This window comes from Selaginella moellendorffii, unplaced genomic scaffold (assembly GCF_000143415.4).
Source record: "Selaginella moellendorffii unplaced genomic scaffold, v1.0 SELMOscaffold_38, whole genome shotgun sequence".
Lineage (NCBI taxonomy): Eukaryota > Viridiplantae > Streptophyta > Lycopodiopsida > Selaginellales > Selaginellaceae > Selaginella > Selaginella moellendorffii.
The window spans coordinates 1,153,657-1,165,194 of record NW_003314299.1 but is presented as its reverse complement, the minus strand read 5'-3'; the positions used below and the strand labels follow the sequence as shown (position 1 = coordinate 1,165,194).

The following is an 11,538-nucleotide window of genomic DNA, read 5'->3' as shown; positions in this document are numbered from 1 at the left end:
ACAATATTCATATATATTAGTATATAAAATGTAGTAGTTTACCTCTAATATAGTCTCCAATTGAATTTCTTGCTCATAATAAACATTTTGATGGATAAGTTTTTGCTCAAATTTTAAAAGTATTTCAAAATTTTAATTAATAAGTGAATTACCTATGTCATAGTTGTGTTTCAAAATCTTGATGATGATAAAATAAGTCATCTGACCTAAGTTCTAAAATTGCATACAATTGTGATGATTAAATCTCATAATTAGTTGTAGTGCGGTCAATTTTGTCTCCTTGTTTTAACATAATAACTTTTGCTAGAGACTTACAAAAGTTTCTTTTGCTTGCCTATGGACAATTACACCAAATCAAAAAAGCCCAATCACTATGTCCTTCATCTCCAACAATAAAATACCATATAGTTGAATCTAAAGAGGATTATACACAAGATTTGTGAGTATTGTCTGTATCGAATTTTACTTGAGAGTTGTTAATATTTCTTGTTTTAATAATCACACCATCAATTAGTTTTTCGTATGCATAGTTTCGAATAAGACCATGATCTTTGCAATAACTAGTAAACCAATACCTCACATAAATCTTAGTGATAAGTTGATGAATTACCTAATCCATCTTTCGATTGAAAATATATATTTTTTCGAATGAGAGTATAGTTTTCATATTTGCATGGAATGCCTCAATCAAACTATTTGTTGCTTTGTTAGTATGAGGGAAATTTCAAGTAGCAACAACCCACATATTTATCAAATATAAATTAAAATAATTTATAAAAATAAAAATATTAATTCACTTACTAACTTTGTCCTTCTATTCATTTTGAAAATACTTGATAAAGGCTATTTAATTTTGAAAATCCATCTCAAAATGTTCGATAAGTTGTTTAATCTCAGCTCGTATAATATTATCATCATGAAAAGTTGCATGAAATAAATAATATATAATATCTTTGAGAAGTTTCCATATTTCCATCATAATATCCCAAGATTTCACATTATGAATAATAAGTTTGAGCCAATTCCTCCTTACATGCCAAATACATAATAGAATTTGATAATAAAAAATATAGCTCTATATAAAAGAAAAAAAATTATATTATATCATATCAAACTAATTACTTTATAGCATTAATCTCTACTTTAGCATCATTAATCACTATCACATATGGTTTTCAATCTGAAATGTGTTTTAAAACTTGTTTTTTAAAAACTATCATCCAATCCTTCATATGTTCTCCTTTCTCACTAAAAGTTAAAACCCATGCAATTGGAAGATCATTTCCATGATAATGAAAAATAAGCATGGTATATAATGGGAACTATAAATTATTAAATGTTATTCACTTAAAAATAAATAAAATTTTACTTTGTAGCGATTAATTTTAAAAGTTGCATCAAAACTGAACAAATTATTATTTGCAAAGTCTACCATCTTTTGCAGTTGCTAAGTTGTTTGAATCTCAATGCTAAAATAATCTTTACCTCGATCACCTTTGTGATAAGAAAATATTTTCTCAGGATTTGTGTTTTTCTAAATATATACACTTTGTACATCATTTTTATGTAGTTGATAAGTTGAAAGCAAATACTTTCTATGCAAATTGTTAATATTCTACATAGTTAGAAAATCATTTCGACAAAGAGGTTCACCAGATGACTTATTCCTTTCCACAATCTGTATATACTTATTATAAATCTGATTTGATGTGAAATCTTAATGGATCATATAAATCATATAATGTCGAATATTTGCTGAAAGCTTTTGAGGAAATAATGACTTTGCTCTAGTCAGGTTAAGTTGACCATAACAAGAAATTCCATTCTTATTACAATGCTTTCTATGATAATACAAAGTCACATTAGGCATGATTGTGCTGCAACCAATCCATACCAAAGATGAAGTCAAAAGTTTGACTCAACACCATTTGCAATGACTACAACTCAACACATAATCAAGCCATTTGTAAAATTATTTGACTAAAAAATTGCACGCTTATACTTCTAGGTTTTGACTTTAGTGTAGATTCAGCAACTGTAAAGGATGTTTCATGAGCATCTTGTTTTTGATATTCACATCAATATCTGTATCAAAAAGTTTGTAATTATATTTTATTAAAAAAGTATGCCTGATGAATGATAAAAAACTTGTGTTTTTGGGTTGTTTTAAATCTCCAAGATCACAATTTTTGTTGGAAAATTGCCAAAAATCCATTCCATCACCCCTTCTCCTCTCACCATGTAGAAATTTAACCTTATTAACTGTTGTAGCAAGTTATACCACAAGTTTATAAGGTTCAACAAAACATTCAACATAACAATCCTCCAAAAATTGTATATACACAATAACTAAAACACTTCATACAAAGGGATAAAAAATAAATAGCACTATCAATACTTCCTCCTAATGTTCCTTTAAATCCCCATCAACCAAAGAATTTTAATTACTTTCTATCCTTCTTAAAGAAGGGGATGGTGAGTAATGTTATATACTATTATTAGTGTTATAGGATTTTAATAGTTATTTGATTAGTTTCAATCTGGACCACTCACTGGACCACTCACTTTTATATATAAGCTAACGTTTTTGGGTTAATTGTATATTCACAGCTTTAATTTATAATTATTTGCATAATATTAAATTAACCAATTAAAGCAAAATATTATACTGTTACAAAATAAATAATATTCGCACTTAAATTCACCAGTCATCACTGAGATATTCTATTTTATTCGCGCCCGGCACATGCGATACCTGGAACCCCTCACATGGCTAGCAAATGCAACAGTTTCCTTCTTTCGTCGTGGTCACCATAAGTTCTCCAGACTTGTCTATTTTACCCAAAGTCAATTGCCAAATAAAGTTTAACCCCGGATGGATCTGCCGGTCAAAACATTTTCTTCATTGTCGTATCGCACGCCCTCGCAACGGCTAACTACCCGTCACTGGAGAGGGAAAAGATAAAGTTACCGCAGCATTGTCGTCTAACGGCTAACCAGCACGCACGGTAAAAAAAAGAAAGAAAGATAGATGGAAAGGAAATTGTTGTCGGCTGAAGCTGTTAGCTAGCCACTGCTGCTACTTCTATACACCATTCCACGATCGTCGTGTTTTTAGGGTTCTTGATGCTATAGCTTTAGATCGATCTTTCTTTACCCTGATTCTTCCAGCATTGCCCGTTATCGATCGTTTTGCTGTCGATCCGGGCGTGTGCAGTGATATTCTGGCGCCTGGCGCGCGCATCTGTGAGAGATTTCGCAAGTGTGAGCGGAAATTTCCAGAAATTTCGTGCCGGCGGAGTGATGTCGAGGAGGAATGCATCGATTTGCGCGTGCCTGGGCGCGGTTCTGGTAGCTGCATTGCTCGAATCGGCGCTGGCGTTCGATTACTCGGATGCGCTGGGCAAGACGTTCTTGTATTACGAGGCGCAGCGATCCGGGAGGCTGCCGCCGAGCCAGCGGGCGTCTTGGCGGGGGGATTCGGCGCTCGACGACGGCAAATCCCAGGGCGTAAGCGCTTCTTTCTTGCTCGATCGTCGAAATATTTTGCCCGGGTTTCTCACACCCCTCGTTCTTTCTTTCTTTGCCCAGGTTGATCTAGTCGGCGGCTACTACGACGCCGGCGACAATGTCAAGTTTGGCCTCCCAATGGCCTTCACGATCACAATGCTGTCTTGGAGCGCCATCGAGTATGGCAAGCAGATCGATGGCGCCGGCCAGATGGGATTCGCGAAAGAAGCCATCAAATGGGGCACCGATTACTTCCTCAAAGCTCACACTGCGCCATTCGAGCTGTGGGGCCAGGTATAGAACCCCTTTCTTTCAAAGACTAGCCAGTAGCTAAGATTTTTAGAGCTCACATTCTTAAAATCTTTCACTTTACTCACGTTTCTTTGGTGAATGTGGATTCGTGTTCTTACCCAAAGTTCTCGATTTTGTAGGTGGGCGATGGCCTGAACGACCATGGTTGCTGGCAGCGGCCAGAAGACATGACCACTTCGCGCCGTGCTTACAAGATCGACACCAGCAACCCTGGATCCGACCTTGCGGGCGAAACGGCGGCAGCAATGGCCGCGGCATCTATCGCGTTGCGTAGCTCTGACCCGACTTACTCAGATCTGCTCGTAGAACATTCCAAACAGGTCACCTCTCTATATCCCCTTGCTGGTATCTCCTCGTTTTCGGCTCTGTTTTCGTCATTCTTGTCTTTTCGTCGGTCCGGAGCGCTTATCACCCATGGCTGGCATTTCATTGTTTTGTTCCTGTTTCGCGTTTTCTTTGTATACTCGGTACTCACTTCCCTGTTCCTTCGATTTTGGTGTCTTACCAGCTGTTTGAATTCGCGGACAAGTATCGCGGGAAGTACGACAGTAGCATCCGCCTCGCGCAAAATTTTTACACTTCCAAGAGTGGCTACGCGGTAAGGTCTTTACGTCTCAGCAACAGCTGGTGACTGAGATATTCTGGTAACTGGTCTTTTCCAGGATGAACTTCTGTGGGCGTCCCTGTGGCTTTACGAAGCGACTGGAGACGAGCAGTATCTCGATTACGCTGTCGATAACGGCGGAGCGTTGGGGGGCACAATCTGGGGGCTTATGGAGTTCTCCTGGGACGTGAAGTATCCAGGAGTTCAAGTTCTTGCATCGAAGGTAGCATTTTTTTAACTGGCTATTGAACATGGCTTATTCATGAGCTGCAGATTCTCATGCAAGGACGAGCTTCTCCACGACACATTCCAACGCTGGAGCTGTTTCAATCCAAGGCACAATTCTTCCTTTGTGCTGCTCTTCAGAAAAATAACGGCTTTCACCTGCCAAGAACGCCTGGTGAGCTTTTCTTCGTTTTTTTTTTCTTTTTTTTGGACCCATGTTTTTTTTCTTCCAAGTTTGTACACCCTCTGGCTGACCATTGCTCTTTAATTTCTTTGTCTCTCTCAGGCGGATTGATGTACGTGAGATCTTGGAACAACATGCAGTACGTTGTAACTGCATCTTTCTTGTTAACTGTGTACTCTGACTACCTCGCGTCGTCACGCCAGCAACTGCAATGCCCCAGGCTGAGCTCCGACTCCAGTGAGCTTCTAGCACTCGCAAAGTCCCAGGTTAGTCCAATTCCCTTCTTCAAGAACCCCTCGACCAAGTTTTTAATGCGAGTCTGTTATATGCTGCCCCAGGTGGACTACATCCTAGGAGACAATCCAAGAGCAACGAGCTACCTCATCGGTTTTGGTCAGAACTATCCCCGCCAGGTCCACCACCGGGCATCGTCCATCGTGTCCATCAAAGTCGACAATGCCTTTGTCAGCTGCCGGGGCGGCTACAGCAGCTGGTACCTGCGCAAGATGAGCGACCCAAACGTCCTCATTGGCGCGCTCGTCGGCGGTCCCGACCTGTACGATAACTTCGCCGACGAGAGATACAACTTCGAGCAGACCGAGCCCGCGACGTATAACACTGGGCCGCTTATCGGCATCCTGGCCAGATTGCTACAAGACCACCGCTACCAGCAATCAGGCAGGAATCTATCTCTCTTTCTTACGGCTAGAGTGAGTGAGTGCTCAAGAACTTACGTTTTCTCTTTGGTTTCGCAGAGCTCAAGGCCTCAAAGACGTCGTTGGTGGGAGCAGTAAGAACGGCTTTAAAGACGATACCACGTAAGCTTCTCTTCGTAAAGAGAGTCCACTCTCTTTTAACAATCGTATACTTACTCCGTGCTTTGCTTTTCTCCACTAAAAGGTGGCGTGAAATCAGTGCTGTCCATCCGGCAAAGGCTGGTGGGCTCGTGGACTTTGGAAGGCCAGGTCCAGTACAAGTACGAGGTGACAGTGAAGAACACATCGAGGAGGCGGACGGTAAAAGCCATCGTTCTCCAAATCAATCGGCTTCAAGAGGGCCAGTATTGGGGATTGACGCGTACATCCAGTAGCGGCAGCAGCACTAGCAGGAGCACTAGCAGCACTAGCAGCAGCAGCAGCAGCGACGCGGGCGACGGATCATTCACCTTCCCTCACTGGCGGAGCTCCTTGAATCCGCTCGAGAGCTTCGTTTTCGTGTACATAAATGCGGCGAGCGGTGAGCGGGCCAAGATCAGAGTCGCCAGTTACCGCACCACCGCACCTGGAAGCAGCGTGTAAATTTTTGGGGAGCCACACACACTCGAGCTTTCTTCGTCTTCAAAGGGAGGATGTAAGTTACCTATCTCTCCTTCTCTCTCTTTCTTTATTTCTTGCTTTGTTGGTGAGTGTAGTGTAGAGGTCTAGTGTAAAAATTTGGGAGCCTGGAGAGAGTGAGAGCGTAAGGTATCGTTTGAGCCTGTAGGATTTGCACAGGAGATCCTCGGTTTGGATGGATACCATGCCACCTCTCTGTGTAGTGGAGGATTCTTTTAATTTATTGCAAGTTTTGTGTTGTCTGCCCATCAAAATGAAAAAAAGTGTGGATGGATACCATCCCACCTTATGCTACTGTTTAATGTTTGTGTAAAAAAGAAAAAGATTTTAAATTGAGGTGTAACTTTCTATCTCTGATGAGATGCATGTTCTTCCAGTCAGTCCCACTGGCCATTTTCTTTAATCTTCTCTCGTGTGCTTTGCCATTTAAAAATGTAACTTCCACTGTCATGCTCGTAGTCAGAGTCAAGGGCTCCAGTCCAAAACATCATAGTTTCCTGTGTTTAATCAACACAAAGATCCAAAACAAGTCTAGCATGTGTGTGTGTGTGTCATGAAGTTTTTGTTATTGTCCTTCGAGTGTGTGCCGCCCATCCTTTTCGTCACCCTTTTCTTCTCCTTCGTCCTCCTCGATTGTGTGCTCATCCATTTCATCACCTTTTTGTTCTTCGAGTGTGTCATCCTCGTTTGCATTTACTGGATTGGAAGTTCGATCACCAGCTTCAACTTCTTCCGGGAAGAGTCTCTTGAGCATCTGATCCGCTTCCACTCTTGGCACCAGCAAGCTCATATTCGTCCGCCCCCTCCAGCAGCCAACCGCGGTTACATCGTTCGTTCCAACTGCAAAACAAAACAAAGAGATCGAGAACTTGAAAGAGGTCATAAAAGAGTTACCGGAATCTTTGAGCACAACCACGCAGCATCCTACGAGGAGGCTTTGCATGGCGGACGTGAACGCCGGATCCTTAAACGCTACGAACGGGACGGCACTGGGCGATAGCAGCAACTTAAAGTCGTCCTTGGTTGCGTACAAGAGCTGCTTTGTTAGATGCGGTAGGAGGAGTGGCAGGCCCTCTGAGGCGATCCGAAAGTTACAAGAGGACGCATCTTCCTTGTTCGAATGCCGCTCCTGGGAGTAAAAGAAATTAACACGGTGAGTGTAGGTAAGGAAAGCCTGTGAAAGCGAGAAACTAGCTACTTACGAAGATCTTCAGACCAGCGGAGGTGATCTTGAGCAGCTGGCCAGACCGAAAGTTTAGCCGGGCCACGTCGCCCACGGACTTGGAGACGTAGTAAATCCTTTTCACTCGGGAAGTGTCCTCGCTTCTCACCACCAAGTGGCCTGAAAGTGGCAGCGATTCCTGGATGCCATAGTACGAGGCCAGGCTGCGGATGATTTGGTCGTCTTCCAGGAATAAGACGGGATCAACCCCGTGCCAGGGGCCCTGCTTCTGTTGTTTTCGATTCTCCCTCTGGCTGTCGAGCTCGAGCTCCGCCGACTGAGCGTTATCGGGCTCGTTATCGTTATCAACAGCCTCAGGATTCTCCGTATCGTTGTCCACGTTTTCCTCGGCCTCTTGCGGAGCCTTTCCACGGCCACGAGACTTCTTCCCGGAGAAGCTGTTTGAAACGCCTGAACAGAAACAACATGAATGCGAGGACGAAGATTCATAACTACACTTACGTTTGTATGGTCCCACTTTCTGGAAAGCGGCAATAAAAAACCCGCCTGTATCCTGATCATGCGGCAAAATCCTCATGCAGCGCTCAAGAGGGAACTCTGATACCTCTGCTTCGCTCTCAGTGGCTCCTTCAGAGGGGTTCTCGACGTTATTTCCACTGTCCATGTCCCCCTCTCTCTCTAGTGTGATTTGGGCCATTCTCTTTCCAGATGGGAACATGCTGGGTAGAACAGCTCGAAATTTATCTTCATGGTAAGAGGAAAACCATCTTCTGCGTCCTCGCACCTGATACGACACACTTGCAAAATCAGAGAAGGCTCACGTTGCAAGAGAAAAACAAAGGACCTTCCAAGATTTTAAGCCAGGCCTTCGCCTCAGCGTTGGAAGCTCGGACGAAACATCGAGCAGCTCCATACAGCCACCACTTTGTCTAAGGATCTGCGCACAAAATTCAATATATGTTGTAAGTTATGAAAACAGAAATGCTACCTCTCCGACAACCGCTTCATCCTCTATTGGATTGAGAGAACATGTTGAATAAACCATACGCCCTCCGACTTCCAACAATGCGACACCTAAACAAATTTCAAGGCATGTTTGTAAAGTCATCCAAATGAAACAATACTTTACCTCGCATAGCAATCTGTATTTGAAGACAATGCAAACCATTCCCCATGCCGGGGCTCCTGTATCTCACTTAAAATATCAGACAGCATAGAACCAGAAAAGACAAACCATTTTTTCCAGAGATCAGGAGCTTTGCGCATGGTACCATCTCCGCTACACGGTACATCACATAATACGCGATCGAACAATAATCCCATATCATCTCCTATCGAAGGTTCCTTGTCCTTCACATCGACTGCAAACACTTTGATACACGCACGACACAGATCAAGAAGCTTCTACCTTCAAGTTTTTTCTTCTTTAGCCCTGGGAAGTGCTGAGCCTCGTGGTTCGTAACAAGAATATTTGGACTACACATTCTCTTTGTCTGATGTATAAGAAGATGGCAACGTTGGACATTCAGGTCGTTGGCTATGACCTTGTAAGATGGATGGCGTCAGAGAAATCGATGAAATAAGGCCCACTCACCATTCCTTGGGACAAAGCTCCCGGCTGATCGTCCTTGTGAATGACTTCCAGAAGTTGAAAAGTTTTAGAACCAGGTGCTGCACACACTGTCACAAAAACACAAGAAGGTTAAAAGGCGTAAATTCCAAACTACAACTTACTGTCAAGAATGCGGTGATTCGGTTTCACATCCAGGAATAGAGGAGGAACCTACAATGAGAAGAAAGAAAAACGTTGTCAGGAGATCTCTAAGCATTTCAACACTCACCATGCTAACAGCCTCTTGCCTCGTGATATTACCCAACTCATTCTCCTCCTTCAAAAATTCGTGTATTCTGCTCGGATAGTCAGCAATGACTCGAACGCCTATACGGAAAAGTTACCTTTGCAGTATAGAAGCTTTGCGGAGCTGCCTTCTCGAAAAACTCAAATGCCAGGCGAGATCGTTCGGATACCAGGGAAGTGGCCGAGGAGGTTCAATCACTTCGCCATCAATCTTCACAGCCAAAGTTTGGAAATGAAAATGAGGAAAAGAACTCTGCGAATTACTACCTCGGTTTCATCCTTCAAACAATCAAAGAAATCTCGCCGCATTTGGTCTCGAATGCATTCAGCATACTGTCCACTGGAACTCCAAACAAGGAAAAAAAGAATGCATTGAGATCGACGCTGCAAACGCAAAGGAAGAACATACCCTCCATTGATCCGGAAGGTCGTCGGCAAAGACTTGCGCAAGCACGCCATGAATTGCCCCCACTCACTCTCGGGCACAATTCCTTGCTTCTGGAGGAAAGAAAGCCAAAATCTCACTCACTACAACGAGAACGAAAGAGAAAAGCAAAGAACCTTGTAATACTCCTCAAATGCGGGACTTTCCACGACAAACGGCGCCCAGCCGCCATCGCCATCGCCATCGCCCTGCTCCCGGGGCTTCTTCCACACATTCTCGCGGCCATCGCGAAAATCCCTGCGCTGCGTGCGCCCTCTCTTCCCTCCTCTCCCTCGCCCCATTCCCGCTAAAGCCCTAAACCAGGACTTTAAAAAGCTATAAACCCTAACCCTAAACTACTTTAACCCCTGGGCTTTAACCCTAAATCCTAGTCACATAACGACTTTAATTCCATAGTAAAAATTAGCTCTCATATAAATCTTTCTAGACACGTCAGTTCCCTTTTATTGTCGGTGGCTCTATATAAACCCTAAAGCTAAAGTAATGCATTGCTTTTTTCTCTTCCTTTTCCTCTCTTCTTCTCTTCCATGGATGATCATCGCCGCCACCAGGACACCACTCTCCTCCGCAAGCTAGAGCTCCAAATCGCGACTTTGATCGCCCAAGATCACAAGGATCGTCCGGGGGAGGAGCTCGATCTGGGCCTCGCGCTCTGCAAGGGCGGGAGCCCATCGACGAGCGCGAGCGCGAGCTGCGAGAGGTCGTCATCGTCGTCCTCGTCTCGAGACACTGGCGCTCCCGACCTTGGCGGCAAGAAACCATGGCTCACGCTGGGGTTTGCCGGAGCGCCTCTGGGATCGAGCAGCGCAGTGACTTCTCCAGCGAGCGCGGAGGATTTGCCTCGCCCTCCTCTTCCTCCTCCTCCTCCTCCTCCGGCCAGCGATTTGAGGCGCAGGGATGATCCGGCAGCGGTGGCATGCATCTTTTGTGGATCCGCGACGCGATTCGACTACTTTAACAATCACCGGCACGATCAACCGCGGCGGCGCTGCTTGAGGTGCAAGAGGAAGTTCACTCCCGGCGCCAAGCTGCGCGGGGAGGAGCGCAAGAGGCTGGCCAAGCTCCACGCCATGGATCCAAAGTCGTGAGCTTCGATCAATGCAATGTGTAAATTTACCTTTTCCATTTTTTCCCCTTTCTCGGAGGTTCTTGGTTTTTCGCTAGCTTTCCAACTTCCCTCTCGGTGGTTCTTGGCTTTCGCCATTGGTCTTGGAGGAGAAGGCTCTTGTAGAAGAGGACGTTTGTACAAAGCATGGCATTTCCCTGTAGAGGAATGGCGTGACCTTTAAGCAAAGAAAACGAGGAAAGCTTTGCGAACCTGTTTAGCGACGAAATCGCAGGGACAGTTTTCTCGTCAAAGCTGAGAGACCTGGAAAGCCAAACAACGCTTGAGAAGCAAAGGATCTTCAATCTCTCAGCTTTGCAAGACTAAAATCGAGAAACATCTCTTAGTTCCCAAGAAAATCCTTGAGAAAGTAAACACATCAAGGATTAAGTGAGTAGCGGAGATCTCAAGCTGTGCTGCGAGAGCAAAAAAATTATAATAGTGTAAAAATCAAAAGTACCTCTAGTTTTGTTCGCTCAGCTTGCACTGGACACTCGAGTTTCGACGAGCTCATCAATCTCGCGTGCTGGGACTCCCGGAAAGACTGCCGACATCATCTTGGAGAGCAGCTCAGCGTCCTCCTTGGAGATTTTTTTTGTCCCGATGGAGCACGCACAAATCCCGTCTAGAGCTTTATCGATCCGTGTGATCATTGGCACGTCCGGAACTGGTGAATTAGACTTTCTTCGTTTCTAAACGAAAACAAGCTGCGTGAGATTACGAAACTGTGAAGACAGAGATGCTCCCGAACCTGTAGAGCTTCGTCCATGAGAAGGCC

At 44.1% G+C, this 11,538-nt stretch overlaps 2 protein-coding genes across 2 annotated transcripts; one reads left to right on the top strand and one right to left on the bottom strand.

Moving 5' to 3' along the window:
- Positions 1-3,093: 3,093 nt before the first annotated feature.
- LOC9658649 (endoglucanase 11) lies at positions 3,094-6,415 on the top strand. The gene is made up of 10 exons (XM_024683704.1): positions 3,094-3,510; positions 3,592-3,804; positions 3,942-4,142; positions 4,331-4,420; positions 4,485-4,649; positions 4,700-4,826; positions 4,938-5,101; positions 5,174-5,513; positions 5,591-5,653; positions 5,736-6,415. The coding sequence occupies exons 1-10, from the start codon at positions 3,304-3,306 to the stop codon at positions 6,131-6,133; spliced, it is 1,968 nt and encodes a 655-aa protein (XP_024539472.1). The 5' UTR covers positions 3,094-3,303; the 3' UTR covers positions 6,134-6,415.
- Positions 6,416-6,642: 227 nt separating this feature from the next.
- LOC9658648 (tRNA (cytosine(34)-C(5))-methyltransferase) lies at positions 6,643-9,952 on the bottom strand. The gene is made up of 16 exons (XM_002978652.2): positions 9,772-9,952; positions 9,620-9,708; positions 9,478-9,550; positions 9,309-9,421; positions 9,194-9,260; positions 9,087-9,135; positions 8,947-9,032; positions 8,761-8,896; positions 8,587-8,713; positions 8,482-8,537; positions 8,341-8,426; positions 8,197-8,289; positions 7,854-8,136; positions 7,372-7,802; positions 7,064-7,298; positions 6,643-7,009 (listed from the first exon to the last, which is right to left on the bottom strand). Exons 1-16 carry the CDS (start codon positions 9,934-9,936, stop codon positions 6,735-6,737), a joined length of 2,364 nt encoding a protein of 787 aa, XP_002978698.1. The 5' UTR covers positions 9,937-9,952; the 3' UTR covers positions 6,643-6,734.
- Between the last annotated feature and the right edge of the window lie 1,586 nt (positions 9,953-11,538).